This window comes from Prionailurus viverrinus, chromosome E3, assembly GCF_022837055.1.
Source record: "Prionailurus viverrinus isolate Anna chromosome E3, UM_Priviv_1.0, whole genome shotgun sequence".
NCBI classification, from domain to species: Eukaryota; Metazoa; Chordata; class Mammalia; order Carnivora; family Felidae; genus Prionailurus; species Prionailurus viverrinus.
The window spans coordinates 29,425,071-29,440,754 of NC_062576.1; the positions used below are offsets into that span (position 1 = coordinate 29,425,071).

Genomic DNA, 15,684 nt, shown 5'->3' on the forward strand with positions numbered 1-15,684 from the left:
GTTCTATGGGCAAGCCCCGAGAATCTACGTCTAGTTCAGTGGTCTCCCACATACCTCAAAGACACAGAACTTCCTGCCACTCATCTGTACTTGGGTGCCCCACAGGCACCTCAAACTCATGTCCAGTCCTGGCTACCTCAGTGATTGGAATCACCTGATTTTTGCTGATACTTCTCCCACACAACCAATCCTTCCTCAAGTTCTTCTGAAAAACAAAACCCCAAAAAACATGACAAGGGAGGGATTGTTTCTCAACACTCATGTACTCATGTTGAGTACTCATGTACTCGACACTCATGTATTCCCAGATCAAAAGGAAGAGGTTTCTTATCTGTAGATGGGGGCTGTTCTAGAACTTTCCTCGAAGGGCTCCTGTGAGAAGGGATATGGGCTTCTTGTGCATGTGAAGCATTTAGCACAGGGACTGGCCCACACAGAGAGTCGAATAAATGGCAGATGTTACTACAGTGGTCCGTCTCATGGTCTGAGAGAGAAGGGCACATGCTGCAGTCCATGCAGAGGTCATATAAGGAGAATATGGGTTTTGAAAGCAGGAAGAGCTGGATCTGAATCCTGATTGCTCTATTTACTAGCTGGGAGGCCCTGAACAGGTTAACTTCTCTGAGCCTCAGTCTTGCTCATCTGCAAGACAGGATAATCCCCTAACTGGCCTCAGTGAAATCACTGAAAGAATGGGTAGAATGCATATCTTCCTCCAGTGGAGACAGGGTCAAATCATGTGACTCTGAGGTTGCCAGTGACCCCAGAAGAGAAGTCTTACCATTTCCCCCCATTTCTCAACTGAGAGAAATGTAGCCCAGAGAGAAGCTGTCCAAGCTCTCCCAGTTTTGTTGGATCTCAGAACTATCTGAACCCAGAGTGTGCGCTCTTAACGACACGGGCACAGGTACCACCTCTGGGTCCCCATCTCTGTCTGTCTGTCTGTCTGTCTCTCTCTCTCATCCCTTTCCTCTTCTCAAAAGGAGAGCTACAAAGAGCTTGGGCTTTGGAGTCAGACTGGCTTGAATTCCATCCCAAATTCAGGTCTTGTTTATAAGGGAAGGCTCTGATAGCCATTTCTCCAGGCAGTAGTGAGAATCAAGTAAGACTTTTTAAACGTACATAATGCCTTCATGCCAGCGCCCAGCCCACAGTCATAAAGAGCAAATGTTAGTTTCTCCGGGTGTCCTCCCCTCCACACCCCTTCCTTTCCTCGGCCGCCTCCCCGAGGCACTCACATAAACCTGAGCTCAGACTCCCGTCGGACCAAGACTTCCCGGAGACGCTGAATTTTCGCCATCTCCAGCTCGATCTCCTCCGGCATCATGGTTGTCTCTGCCATGGAGATGATGTCCAGCTGATCTGTGCAGGAGACAGGAATCGTAGGCGTCAAGACCCCAAGGCCACGCCGGTTTTCAAGAATTCCCTTAGGCTAGCCCTTGTCCCCATTCCAGGGGGCAGCCTTGCCCCAGCGTCCTTGACACTCCAGGAGGGTGCACGTGCGTGTTTATGAGCCAGCCCTTTGGAAACTGGGAAAGATGTTTTCCATGTGAACCCTGTTATGAACAAGAGGAGGCTCTGTTGGCTCACCAAACCTGTTCAAGGTTCTATATATGGCCTTGACAGTCCCTGCCTGGTCCCAGCTCCTGAGTCTCTGCTCTCTTTGACTACAGCCATTTATCCCTGTCCCAGCCTCAAGACCATGGCCAATGTTAGGCAGAAAATCATTTTATAATAATTATTTTATAGCAATACTCTGAATTATTATCTTACAAGAACACCAAGTAACGTAAGTCATAGTAATATGAAGTAAGACAAGTTTGTTGTAGAAAATTCAGGTAATAGGTAAGCGAAAAAGAACAAAATAAATTCATCCATGACTTCACTGCCCAGAGAGAACCACTATCCACATTTCGATAGACATTTTTCCTGTTTCATATTTATAATCAGAATTATATTTATGGTAATATACATAAAAGAATATATTTTTAAATGGGTGTATTACCATATATATGGAAAGACACTACATACATATGCATATATGTATCTATATATGCATGTATATTCATTCACTCGGGCTACAGTAACAAAATACCAGAGGCTGGGGCTTAAGCAATAGACATTAACTTTCTCACAGTGCTGGAGACTAGAAATCCCAGTTCAAGGTCTGGCAGCATCAGTTTCTAGTGAGAACCCTTTTCCAGGCTTGTACGTGGCCACCTTCTCACTGTGTGATCACACAGCCTTTTCTTTGCACACACACAGGCAGAGAGCTCTCTGGTGTCTCTTCTTATAAGGACACTAATCCTGTCAGATCAGGGCCCCAGCCTTATGACTTAATTTAACCCCAGTCAGTTCCTCAAAGGCCTTCTCTCCAAATTAGCCACGCTGGTTATTAGGGCCTCAACATATGAATTCAGGGGGGACATAAAGATTCAGTTCATAACAATATGGATGCATGTGTATACTTATATACGTATATGTAATAGCACATATATTGCTATTAACATTTTGGTGTAAATTCTTCCTATATATATATATATATATATATATATATATATATATATGGCAATTTACATGATTATATATAATATATATGTGGTGTGCATACATAGGGTAACACATATGTTTTTTTATGTATTTTCTATGCATAATATTATATATACCCGTACATACATACATTTCACAGCAGCAAAGATAAGAAATAATCTAAATGCCTATCAATGGGTGAATGGATAAAAAAGTATATATATAATGGAATATTATTCAGCCACGATGAAGGAGGATATCCTTTGTTACAGCAGGGATGGGCCTTGAGCACATTACACTAAGTGAGAAAAGTCAGAGAGAGAAAGACAAGTACTATATGATGATCACTTGTATGTGGAATCTAAAAAGTCAAACTCGTAGAAAACAGAGTAAAATGGTTGTTACCAGAGGATAAAATTGATGTTGTTTAAGAGTTGTTAAGAGTACAGGGGCACCTGGGTGGCTCAGTCGGTTAAGTGTCTGACTTTGGCTCAGGTCCTGATCTCACAGTTCGTGGGTTTGAGTCCTGCATCGGGCTCTGTGCTGACAGCTCAGAGCCTGGAGCCTGCTTCACATTCTGTGTCTCCCCCTCTCTCTACCCCTCTCCTGCTCATGCTCTGTCTCTTTCTGTCTCTCAGTAATAAATAAACGTTAAAATAAATAAATAAATAAATAAAACATTAAAAAAACTTAAAAAGAGTTGTTAAGGGTTCAAACTTGCAATATATAGGGAATACACATATCTTTCTTTTAAAAAACTGGAAAAATGCTTACTAAAATGTTAATACTCCCACACACTGTTATATACATATGTATCCATCATTATACAGGTCTGGTTTTTGTAATATAAAGTTAGGGTCTCACATTTTATTACCTGTTCTTTTCATTGAACATATCGTGAGCATTTTCGCACATCCTCGGATGTTCTTCCCCAGCAGCAGTGTGAGAGGCTGGGTAGTCTTCTGTTTGTGGCTGTATCATGAATCACTCCACCAACCCCCAGGCACTTGGGTTGTTTTCCATTTTCTCCACCACAAACAGCCCTGTAATGAGCATTCTCTAAGCTCAATCTTTACGTGCACCTAAGAGGTGTCTTTAGGCCACACTGCCAGAGTGAATGGCTAGGTTTTAACGGATACAGATCCTACAGTCTTTCACAGGTACAGCCAAAGATACAGGGGAGGAGATATTCTTGCTTTAGTGAAGCCAATTTCACATGACCTACTTCTGCTTGTCCCGTCTACACCCGGCACCTTGGTTCTGCTGCCTGGTGTTTTGTCTTTTTCCTTACCTCCAAGTCAAGGGTTTGGAAAGCTGCTGTCTCTCTACCTGTCTCCCTCCTATGACCTGGACCCCTGGCCCTGCACACTCCTCAGGGGCTGGGGACTGCAGACTTCCCTGAAGTCACCCCCTGCCAGCTTGGATCTCAGAATGTTGCCCACTCGCAGAAGCCCGCACAACTGCTGGGAAACTCCTGATCCTAGGTTCTCCAGGATCAGGGGTAAATTGCCATCCCCTTCAATCATCTACCCCTAATAACATCCATTCCATAAGCCTCCTCTCCACCCATCAGGCCCCCCCATTTTGCTGAGGAATCTGGAAGGAAGGGCGATTACCTTTAGCTGATTCTCACCTTGAAATGAATGGCCTCCCTAACACTCTCTGAGATAATTCGTAATTTGTATGAGATAATGAGGATAAAGGCAAGGGGAAGGACCAAGAAATTAGTCAGGGCAAAGAAACGGTGGCATCACAGCTGTAGGTCTGCTGGAGATCGTCTCCCTCCCTACCTGGCCTGGCTTCTCAGAACAGCATCTGTTTCTCCTTATATTTTCCGAGAGCTCCTAGATTTCATAGCATGGACAGTGCATGGTGTTGAGTTGGGGAGGAAGGCAGCACACAGTGGTCTAGATGGATGGCGGGGACATGGGCAGAGGGAGGAAATGTTAAATCAAGGGTATTCACTATCCCCTCCCCCAGCCCTCCAAGCTCAGGAGGTCCTGGAGATCATGCTGCTGTCCTCTGTCCGGCTGAGCTGGTGCTGAAATGCGGGTGGAAGGGGAGCCAGAGAGGAGGAGGGCGTGAGTCTGAGAAAGAGGAGAGAGAGGGAGGGGGAGCAGAAGAGCTGTCTCAGGACTGGGACTTGAGAAGAGAGACAGATGTCTAAGGAGGAATTTTAGGAATTGTCCATGTGACATGCTAAGTCATGATCTCAAGGTCCCTGGAATCAGATTTGGGGTCCTACTGCCCCTGACACCAGACCTAGTGGCTCCCGGGGCTGCAGCAGTGAGGTCCGACTTGAGGAATGAGGGAGAAAGGAAAGGACAGGAGAAAAAAGTTAATATCAATTGTTACTGTGTGCCAGGCTCCAATCAAGCTGGAGGACCAGCTTGGGGGAGCAGGGACTCTGGGCACAGGGTAATAGAGGGTTGTGGGGAGGAGGGGTAGAGGATGTTCTGGAGTCAGGTGGCCAGAGCTTGTGTCCCAGCTCTGCCCCTCACTAGCTATGTGGCCCAGGAGAGTTAGTTAACATCTCGTGACTCAGTTTCCTCATCTGTAATGTGAGGACAATAAGGGACCCCACCACCCAGGGCAGTTGTGAGGATGGAATTAACCAAGGGATGAGAGCCTCCGTGCATGGTGACGATTCCCTTTGTTATTACCACCAGCCCGCTCTGCCGTGCTATCTCTTCTAATCCTCACCATAAGCAAGCAGGATCAAGATGTTCTCTGTTGAACAAACAAGGAAACGAAGCCCAGAGCTGAGTAAGGAAGGAGCTGAGCCCTTGTCTGCCTCCAAAACGCTGGTGCTTTGCCCCATCACGGCTGCCCTTTTTGCACACAGGTGCTCTGAGTCCAACTACCACTGTCCATCCACATCTGAGAGTCAAGGGCAGTGTCTTAGTTCCCCATGGCTGCCGTAACAGATCAGCGCAAACTCAGTGGCTTAAAGCAACAGGATATTTTATTCTTTCTCCGTTCTGAGGCTGGAAGTCCCAGATCAAGGTGTCAGCAAGGCTGTGCTCTCTCCAAAGGCTCTGGGGGAGGGTCCCTCCTTGCCTCTCCCAGATCCTGGCAATCCTTGGCTTGTGGCAGTATTGTTACAACCTCTGCCTCCATTTTCATGTGGCCGTCTTCCCTGTGGCTCTGCGTGTCCTTCTCTGTCCTTTTCTGAAAAGACCCTATTTCCAAATAAGGTCACATTCTGAGGTTCTGGGTGGATATGAATTTGGGAAGAGCACTATTTAGCCCACCAAAGTTAAATAGCTTGCAAGTTCCCCCAATAGGCATGTCAACTTCTCAAAGAGCTTTGGTCACTGCACAAGGAGCCAGCCCTAGCTGGAAGCAGCCCAGGCCCCAGGAAGCAGTCAGGGGGAGGGGCAGAGTTAGAGATCCTTGGTCTGAAGCCAGTCACGGGCTATATGAGCTTGAATAGGCCCTTTACCTCTTAGCTTCTCTTTCTTCCTTTGCAAAATGGGGTTCAATAGCTGCCATGTTCTATGCTGTGGCTGAGACCTCATATGATCTCATTTAATCCCTGTTTTATACCTGATGAATCTGAGGCTCAGAGAAGGAAGTGACTTGGCCAACATCACACAATCAGAATGTTGCAGAGACAGAATGCAAACCCAATGCTCAATCTCTCTCTCTCTAAACCACATTACACAGCCTCTGGGCAAGGGCTAAATGCATCTATGGATGGGACCCAGCAGATATAAGTATCCTCATTTCTCAGATCATGGTTCAAATGGGTAATCTGTTTTCCATGGGACAGTTGCTGAAAACAGCAGTACACCCTGGGGCGAAACGTGGGACAAAGACTTAATCACCCACCATGGATTGGCATTTTACCAATTTCCAGGTGCCGAGATGAACATTTAGCATTGACCTGGAACAGAGAATGGGGCTGATACCTGTGTTGAAAAGCCTTGCTCCTGGAAGCTTTCCTTCCCCTGGAGAAATGAGCGAAGCCTAGACCTCACATCAGATAGAAGATAGTTAGAATGCCGACTTGTGGATAGTGCTCTGTGTCAGGCTCTGTGCTAGGCTCATAATAGGCCTCATCTCTTGTAATCTTCACAGCGTCCTGGGTGAGGGGTTAGCAACTATGGCCACAGGCCAAATCCGGGCCCCTGCCTGGTTGTGCAAGTAAAGTTTTATCAGAACACTGGTCATGCTCATTGAGGCATTATTTATGGCTGTTTTCACACTACCACAGCAGAACTTTGTAGTTGCAACAAAGACTGCATGGTCCGTAAAACCTCAAATATTTACTGTCTGGCCCTTTACAGAAAAAGTTGCCTGCCCTAGATGGTAGATGTTATAATTTCCCCAGTTTAAAGATTTACTTATTTATTCTTGAGAGAGAGAGAGAGAGAGAGAGAGAGAGACGAGTGGAAGAGGGGCAGAGAGAGAGAGAGAGGGAGAGAGAGAGAATCCCAAGCAGATTCCACGCTGTCAGCACAGAGCCCAATGCGGGGCTCGAACCCATGGACCATGAGATCATGACCTGAGCCGAAGTTAGAGGTTCACCTGACTGAGCCACACAGGTGCCCCCAAAATTGAGCATATTCTATTGCACTGGGTAAGTGGGAAATATCTGTTCTCAAGCATTAGCAGACATGGTGATTATCCAGGCAGCTTGTTAAAAAGGCAGAGTCTCTGTTTCTACCCCAAGTGGCTAGGATAACACCAGGTTACTTCAAGCTATACTACAAAGCTATAACCATCAAGACAGTATGGTACTAGCACATAAACAGACACATAGATCAGTGGAACAGAAAACCCAGAAATGGACCCACAACTATATGGTCAACTCATCTTCAACAAAGCAGGAAAGAATACCCAGTGGAAAAAAAGACAGTCTCTTAAACAAACGGCACTGGGAGAACCGGACAGCAGAAGAATGAACCTGGACCACTTTCCTACACCATACACAAAAATAAATTCAAAATGGATGAAAGACCTAAATGTGAGACCAGAAACCATCAAAATCCTAGAGGAGAACACAGGCAGCAACATCTTTGACCTTGGCCGGAGCAACTTCTTACTAGACACATCTCTGGAGGCAGACAAAAGCAAACATGAACGACTGGGACTTCAAGATAAAAAGCTTCTGCACAGTGAAGGAAACAATTAACAAAACTAAAATGCAGCCTAGGGAATGGGAGAGGATATTTGCAAATGATATATCTGATAAAGGGTTAATATCCAAAATCCATAAGGAACTTATCAAACTCAACACCCAAAAAACAAATAATCCAATGAAGAAATGGACAAAAGACATGAATAGACACTTCTCCAAAGAAGACAACCAGATGGCTAATAGACATATGAAAAGATGCTCAACATTACTCATCATCAGGGAAATACAAATCAAAACTACAGTGAGATACCACCTCATACCTGTCAGAATGGCTAAAATCAACAACACCAGAAACAACAGGTATTGGCGAGGATACAGAGAAAGGGGAACCCTCTTGCACTGTTGGTGGGAATGCAAACTTGTGTAGCCACTATGGAAAAGAGTATGGCGGTTACTTAGTTAAAAATAGAACTACCTTATGATCCACAATTGCACTACTAGGTATTTACCCAAAGGATACAAAAATACAGACTTGAAGGGGCACATGCACCCCAATGTTTATAGCAGCATTATCAACAATAACCAAACTTTGGAGAGAGCCCAAATGTCCACTGACTGATGAATGGGTAAAGAAGATGTGTTATACACACACACACACACACACACACACACACACACACACACACACTGGAATATTACCCAGCCATTAAAAAGAATGAAATCTTGCCATTTGCAATGACATGGGTGGAGGTAGAATGTATTAAGCTAAGCGAAATAAGTCAGTCAGAGAAAGACAAACACTATACAATTTCACTCATATGTGGAATTTAAGAAACAAAACAGATGAACATACGGGAAGGGGAAAGAAGAGAGAGGGAAACAAACCGTAAGAGTCTCTTAATAACAGAGAACAAGCTGAGGATTGATGGAGGGAGGTGGGTGGGGGATGGGCTAGATGGGGGATGGCCATTAAGGAGAGCACTTGTGATGAACACAGGGTGTTGTGTGGAAGTGATGAATCACTGCATTCTACTCCTGAAACCAGTATTGCACTGTGTGTGAACTAACTAGAATTTAAATAAAAATTTGAAAAGGAAAAAAAAAAAAAACGGGTAAGACCAGGTTGAGCCATTGTGTCCGGGGACCTCATGCAGGAGGTCTTTACACCAGACTCTGAGAAATGCTGGTGCCGGTCATGAAGAAATGAACGTCACACATGATCACCTTCTTTGTAGACTGGGCTTCCATGATAGAACTAGCATGATGGAAACTTTCTTGACAACATTTTCCTGCTAGAAGGCAGGCATCCAACAGCTGTTGGACGGGTGTGCCCATGAGGAGGACAAATCCTGGAAAAAGACGGAATAGTGTTTCCGGCTGGCTAGAGAAGATGGCGGTCACAAGGCTGCTGCGTAGAGAGAGCAACGCTCTAAAGCATGGAAGTCCCCAGGGCTCTAACTGCCACTGACGTCACTGAGCTCCCAGGAGCTGAGTCACTTCTGGGGGATGAGGCAGCTAAATCCATCTTTTTATCCCCAAATGCCACCACACCGGGGAAATGCATGCCCTCATTGTAGCACTGCCCCACAAGCAAGCAAGAGCTGAGCACTGGGCATGACTGGGACGTACCAACAGGTCTCATTACATACCTTGAAAATTTAAAGCCGTCCTGGGACAGGGTGGGGGCAGTGGTGATGGTAGGTGAGGGCTGGCAATCTCCTAGAAGCTTGTAATTTAAGTATAGGCAGGAAGGGGTAAAACCATGCTGGGGAACAGAGAAGTCCTCCCTTTCCAACGATGGGTCCAAGTAGGAATTTAAGCCCAGGGTCTCCCGGACAATCCCTCCTCTTATTTCTGCCTTGTAACTTTCACACACATGGTATACGCCCCCAGAGGTCACTCACGTGGAACATTGCTGGTCGGCATGGTGCTGTGTCACCACGTACCTAAATGCCTTGGCAGGAAGATACTATCATTATTGCCCTTCCTTTATAGACAAATAAGTGAGGCTCAGAGAGATCAGAAGTGATTGGTCACAATCACTGAACTAGGGAGTCCCAGAGTTGGACTCAGACCCAGATCGTTCTGATTTCAAAGCCCATGCTGTAGATCAAAGGGCTATTGAAGAGCATTTCCCAAACCTCAATCACTGCACAGAATTCACCACAGCCATGTACTACCTGCTGTGGCCTCAATGTTTGGGTCCCATCCCCCAAATGCACAGGTTGAAATCCTAAACCCTAGTCTGATGGTATTAGGAGATGAGGCCTTTGGGAGGTAATTAGGGTTAGATGAGGTCATGTGAGTGAGGCCCCATGATAGGATTAGTGTCCTTATAAGAAGAGACATCAGATTTGATTTCTCTCTCTGCTCTCCCCCATGCAAGGACACAGTTAGAAGATAGCCATCTACAAGCCAGGAAGAGGTTCTCACCAAACATGAGATGTGCCAGTGCCTTGACCTTGGACTCCCAAGCCTCCAGAACGGTGAGAAATCAATGTTTGTTGTTTAAGCCCCCCAGTCTATGGTATTTTGTTACAGCTGCCTGAGCAAAGCCACTCTCTATATAATCATTTCCTCAATAGTTCTTTAGGCTGACTTTTTATTCTTTTATTCAATTAAACTCCTTAAAGGAAATCTCATATCATATCCATAAAGAGTAAGTCACTATCACTTAGCATAATTGGGAAGGAGCCATAAAAATAATTCCAATGGAAACAAAGCAATGTTATTAAATTCTGGCTAAATGCTCAGATTGAAGCCGAATTTTTCTTTCTTTCTTTCTTTTTTTAAATTTTTTAACATTTATTTATTTTTGAGAGGCAGAAAGACAGAGCACAAATGGGGGAGGGGCAAAGGGAGAGACACACACAGAATCTGAAGCAGGCTTCAGGCTCTGAGCTGTCAGCACAGAGCCCGACGCGGGGTCGAACCCACAGATCGTGAGATCATGACCTGAGCCAAAGTCTGGACACTTAACCGACTGAGCCACCCAGGCGCCCCTGAATTTTTCTTTCTTAACAATGTGGATTAGCAAGTTCTAGAAAGCTCACAAGTGCTAGAGAGGCATTAAAGGCAGACCACCAAATTGAGGCTTGCTTCTTTGGTGATCATGAAGGTTGATAATGGCGGGGGTGGGGGGAGGAGTGATTTTCCCACAATGTAATCCGGTGTTGTTTGATGATAGAAGCATCTGGGTACTATGGAGGGTACCCTTGTCACCCCACCCCACCCCTGGAAAAGGCGTCGTAGAGTGGAATCCCAGCCCTTTGGGTTGGAAGGGCATCGGAGGTCACTTAGTCAAGTTCATATCTGCGTCTGACAGGCTGTCACCTGACTCAACAGGATGCAGTTCTGAGGGTCCCTTGACAAAAAGCAATAGGCCCAAACTCTGGTGTTGTCCCTGGAAAATTAAATGAGAACAGAAGCCTGAAGGAAAATTCTCAACCGTGTATCAAATTTCTCACCCAAAGATGCATCAGCCATTTTGAGTCATTATTTCAACCCAGCTCATATCATAGAGGCAATTACATGAGTGGACCTATTCATTTCGGCCCCAACAAACACTTCTGAGATGCCTATCATCCTTAGAACAACCTCAGAAGGACATGTGAGACAAGGGCCATGGTAGTTGTCTGTGGGGGACTGGGAGGGGTCAGTGTTGGGACGATCACTTCCACCTAATATGTCCATTGTTTGAAATAAAAAAAAAGTTTTTAACATTTATTTTAAAGAGACGGAGACAGAGCACAGGCAGGAGAGGGGCAGAGAGAGAGAGGGAGACGCAGAATCCAAAGCAGGCTCCAGGCTCTGAGCCGTCAGCATAGAGCCCGACAAGGGGATCGAACCCACAAACCATGAGATCATGACCTGATCTGAAGTCGGACACTTAACTGACTGAGCCACCCAGGCACCACCTCCCCCCTTGTTTGAATTTTTAAATAGACTTCCCATTTGGGAGTGATTGTAGATTTATAGAGAGGTTACAGATACCACGGAGATTTCCCATATACCCTTCACCTACTTCCCACCACTGCTAACATCACCAAGACACTGATGTTGGTGCATTGCTATTAGCTATATTGTTTGAATTTTAGCATGAGCAGATGTTATCTACTCAAGGTAGATTTAAAATAAAGAAACAAAGGGGGCGCCTGGGTAGCTCAGTCAGTTAAGCATCAGACTCTTGGTTTTGGCTCAGATCGTGATCTCGTGGTTCATGGGATCCAGCCCCGCTTTGGGCTCTGCAGTGGCAGCACGGAGCCTCCTTGGGATTCTCTCTCTCTCTCTCTCTCTCTCTCTCTCTCTCTCTCTCTGACCTTCCCCTGCTCATTCTTGCATGCGCTTTCTCTCAAAATAAGTAAATAAACTTAAAAAATAATAAAGAAACAGGAGCAAAGAAAAAAAACTGGTGGGTGCAGGTGCTGAGGGAGCGAGGCAGCCCCTGAAGAGGGCAAGTGAAGGGGGCAGTTATGGGCATGGGTTTTGGGATCTCAGGGCTGGCTCCTCTGCTGACCTTGGTCCCACCCATTGATGACTCTGGGTCTCAGTTTCTTCATCTGCAATGTAGGGACAATCATACCCATTTCATAGGTGATGTATGTACGTGGCAGGCATATAGCAAGTTCTTTCTGTAACTCTCTCTGTAATATCTGTTCTTATTACTCCTTTAATAAATATGCATTAAAAACCCACTTGGTGCCAGATACCGCTCTAAGCAACAGGGATGGAACAAGATAGATGAAATCCCTGCTCTTGTCAGGTTGAGCTTCCAGGAAAGGGCTTACATGTCAGGGAAGAAGGTCATTAGCTCACCATCAGCTCACTCCTGATGGCAGATTCCGGTTCAAGTCTCAGATCTACCACAAAGTGTGGGATCTGGACACACCACTTAATCTTCCTAAACTCAGTTTCCTCTTCTGTACAATGGGCCAGTACCTCCCACCTCACAGAGCTGCTGCTGTGGAGGTGAACTAACATGTCAAGGGCTGGGTGTGGTGCCTGGCACGACAAAGGGTGCTCAATAGCATTCTGACTGTCATCCTGTGTCCTTCCCCTGGAGGAAGCCAGACTAACGCGGGGAAGGAAACAGAATGAGGGTCATCGCATCTGGAGAACAACAGCTTGCATTTGGCCCATTCCTCTGTCCCTCTAGGTAAGACCGTGGTCCTCCCGTTCTGCCTGCCTGGAAGCAGGGTCCAGAAGGTTCCCCCCAGCCCTCTGTCAGGAGCCAGTGCCTTAGCTCAGCACTGGGTGTGCATAGGCACGTCCTCCCACCCAGCAGTCTTAAATACCAGGGAAATATATCTGAGCCCCATTACTGGGCAGAGAATATCCTGATGCATTCCTAGGGCTCCTGGGGACACCCCAGTCTTTTATTGTCATCAATCATTCACGTAGGAAAGAAGCTCATTTCAGCCCCCAAACGTTGCGTTATGGGATGCACCAAGCATCTCCCCCTTCTTGGCATAATGTGAATATAATAGGAAACAGCCGGTTGCTTTTAATGACTCATCATTTCCCAAGAAGACGAAGTAACTGCTTTTAGTTCAAACGCTCCTGGCTGCTCCACCCCCTCCCCAGCCTGCCTTGTGAAGGAGGGTGCCGCCCGGGTCCTGCTGGTAATCATCCCTCCTGGGGCACCGCGTCTCCCCGAATGTCCTCTTTATACTCACGATCACCCAGCAAGGAAGGTTTTGCAGCGGAGGAAACTGACTCGCCTCCAAATCTTGACAATGGTTATTATTCTCTCAAGTGACTTTGGGCACATTTTATAGCTTCTCTGAGTTTCTAGTTTCTCAGCCACATCTGACTTGTCTGAGATCGCAAGAGTAATTAGGAGACAGCACCCTCAGCCCTGGGGTTAAGAAACAAGCTCCTGAGTCAAGCCAACTTGGGTATAAATCCCGGCTCTGCCCCTTTCTAACTGCTGACCTTGGGCCAATGACTTAACCTTCAGGCTGAAGTAAACCTTAAGGCTTAAAGTAAGCCTCGGTGTCCTTATCTGTAAACTGGGGGTAAAGCAGTAGAATGTGAGAATACTGAAGGCTCATTCTGAAAGCTCGGGGACGGAAGCTAAGGCAAGGGTTTTATCTTACTTTCACTCAGTAGCCTCTAAGCCCTTTGCCTAGACCAGAGTTTCTCACCCTCAGCACTAATGACATCTAGGGCCAGATCATTCTCTGCTGAGGGGGCCGTCTCATGTGTCATAGGATTATTAACAGTATCCCTGTCTTCTACCCACTAGATGCCTGTAGCACACACCTACCAACCCCAAATGTCTTCAAACATTTGCAACTATCCCCTGGGGGGCAAAATTATCCCAGACCGAGAATCACTGGTTTAGATCCACTTTTTCAGGAGTGCTCCTAGGAACATCTTACTTCTTGTTTGCTATACAAGGTAACATATTCACAGGTCCCGTGGATTAGGTTGTGAACATCCTGAAGGTGCCATTATTCAGCCTATCACAGTTTACATAATAGAGAAGGCCGAAGAAATCTACCATGGAGGGTCCTAGGATGGGATCATTATCATCCTTGAGGGTAGAAACTCTGGTCTGTAGGGAGGAACCAGCTCAGCGAAGGACGTGGGACAACAGAGCAGTGAGACTGCCCTCTTGCTCACTGGGCATTGTCCACGTCACCCAGCTTAGTGCCAGCAGCCATGGTAGAGCACCGCTTAACTGATAGCATGGCTCAAGTTGGAATGTTGGCTCTGCCCCTTACTGGCTTGTGCCCCTGGACACGTTATTTAAATTCTCTGAGCTTCCTTTTTCTCGCTTGTAAAGTGGGACCAACAATAGTCACTTGCAAGATTTGTTCATCCCGTTTGCACAGTTGGTAAGTAGGTTATGCAACCTTACCCACCCTCAGCATCCATCATTTGTTAAGTTGAGACAATAATAGAAACTATTCATTGGCTGTAGTGAGGGTTGAGTCAGAGATTGTAAGTCTAGGCTAGTACATCAAAAAGACCAGGTTAGATCTTGATAAGTGTCAATTATCATTCACCATCATCATCACCATCACCACAAACATCACCATCACCATCAAAAAAGAGAAAGCATCCAACCTTAGAATCCACCACAGCTGGAGCTAAGGATGGGAAAGGACACAGGAGATCAGCCCCTTGGGAACCCCTGGCCCCTTTACCTCCCTTCCCAGAACTCTGTTCATTGGGAATACCCCACCTCATACACCATCTCATCTCATGTCTTCTTAAGGATGAGAAGCAACCAAAAGCCACGTATCCCACCTACATCATCCACAAAACAAGCACTAGGCCTGGGCTGGGGGAGTGATATTAAGGTAATGGAAACAATTTCTTTTTTAAAAACAAGTATTCTAGAACATTATCCTTCAAGGAAATCATCTTGGAACACTTTATGATCCTAATAATACTAACATTCCTCAAGCCTTTTGAGACGTTTCTTAGGCCCTTATACCACTATTAAATCCTTTCTGGATTAAGGAGAGGTACTAATAAACAAACTTTTTGATAATTGCTTTCAAATCAGTTTATGAGTCATCGAAGAGAAGTAGTTTAACACATTTAAATTCATGTTTTTATATTCACATGATCTGATTACCCACTTTATTTGCACAATCTGGCTCAGAATGACTTTTGGTAGTTCCAAAAAATCAAACTCCCTCTCCAACGCAAAGGTTTATCACCCTAGTGGATGTTCACAATATCTCAACACAGACTGGGACTACAGGTTCAAAGGAGGATTTTTAGAAAGGTTCTCATCTGAATAATGTGTGTTACCATCAAGGTGGGGCTTTGAAGGTAGATGACACACGAGCTCTGGCAGATTATTTAGCAGTGTGTAATGTCATTTTTCATTACTTGGCATCCTCCCTCCAACACTTCTAAGTGACCTTCAATGAATCATCAAACAGCTCTGTCATATTTCTCCCAGCCCCGAGCAGAAGGGCTTGGGTTAGTTTCTGAGATCCTTTGAGACCATATAAGAGAACGAAACATTCTCGCTAATTCAGTGGGAATTGTTACGTATGTCGAATTAAAACTGTGGAAATCGATAACCCTGTAATAAACAATAGAAT

The 15,684-nt window shown here is 45.7% G+C and overlaps 1 protein-coding gene across 1 annotated transcript in view; it reads right to left on the minus strand.

The window, feature by feature from the left end:
• BMERB1 (bMERB domain containing 1) overlaps positions 1 to 15,684 on the minus strand; it is a 119,978-nt gene that overhangs the window by 54,944 nt on the left and 49,350 nt on the right. Inside the window, exon 2 of the mRNA XM_047837931.1 lies at positions 1,239 to 1,362. Within this exon, the coding sequence (XP_047693887.1) occupies positions 1,239 to 1,362 (124 nt within the window). The remainder of the gene's footprint in view (positions 1 to 1,238; positions 1,363 to 15,684) is intronic.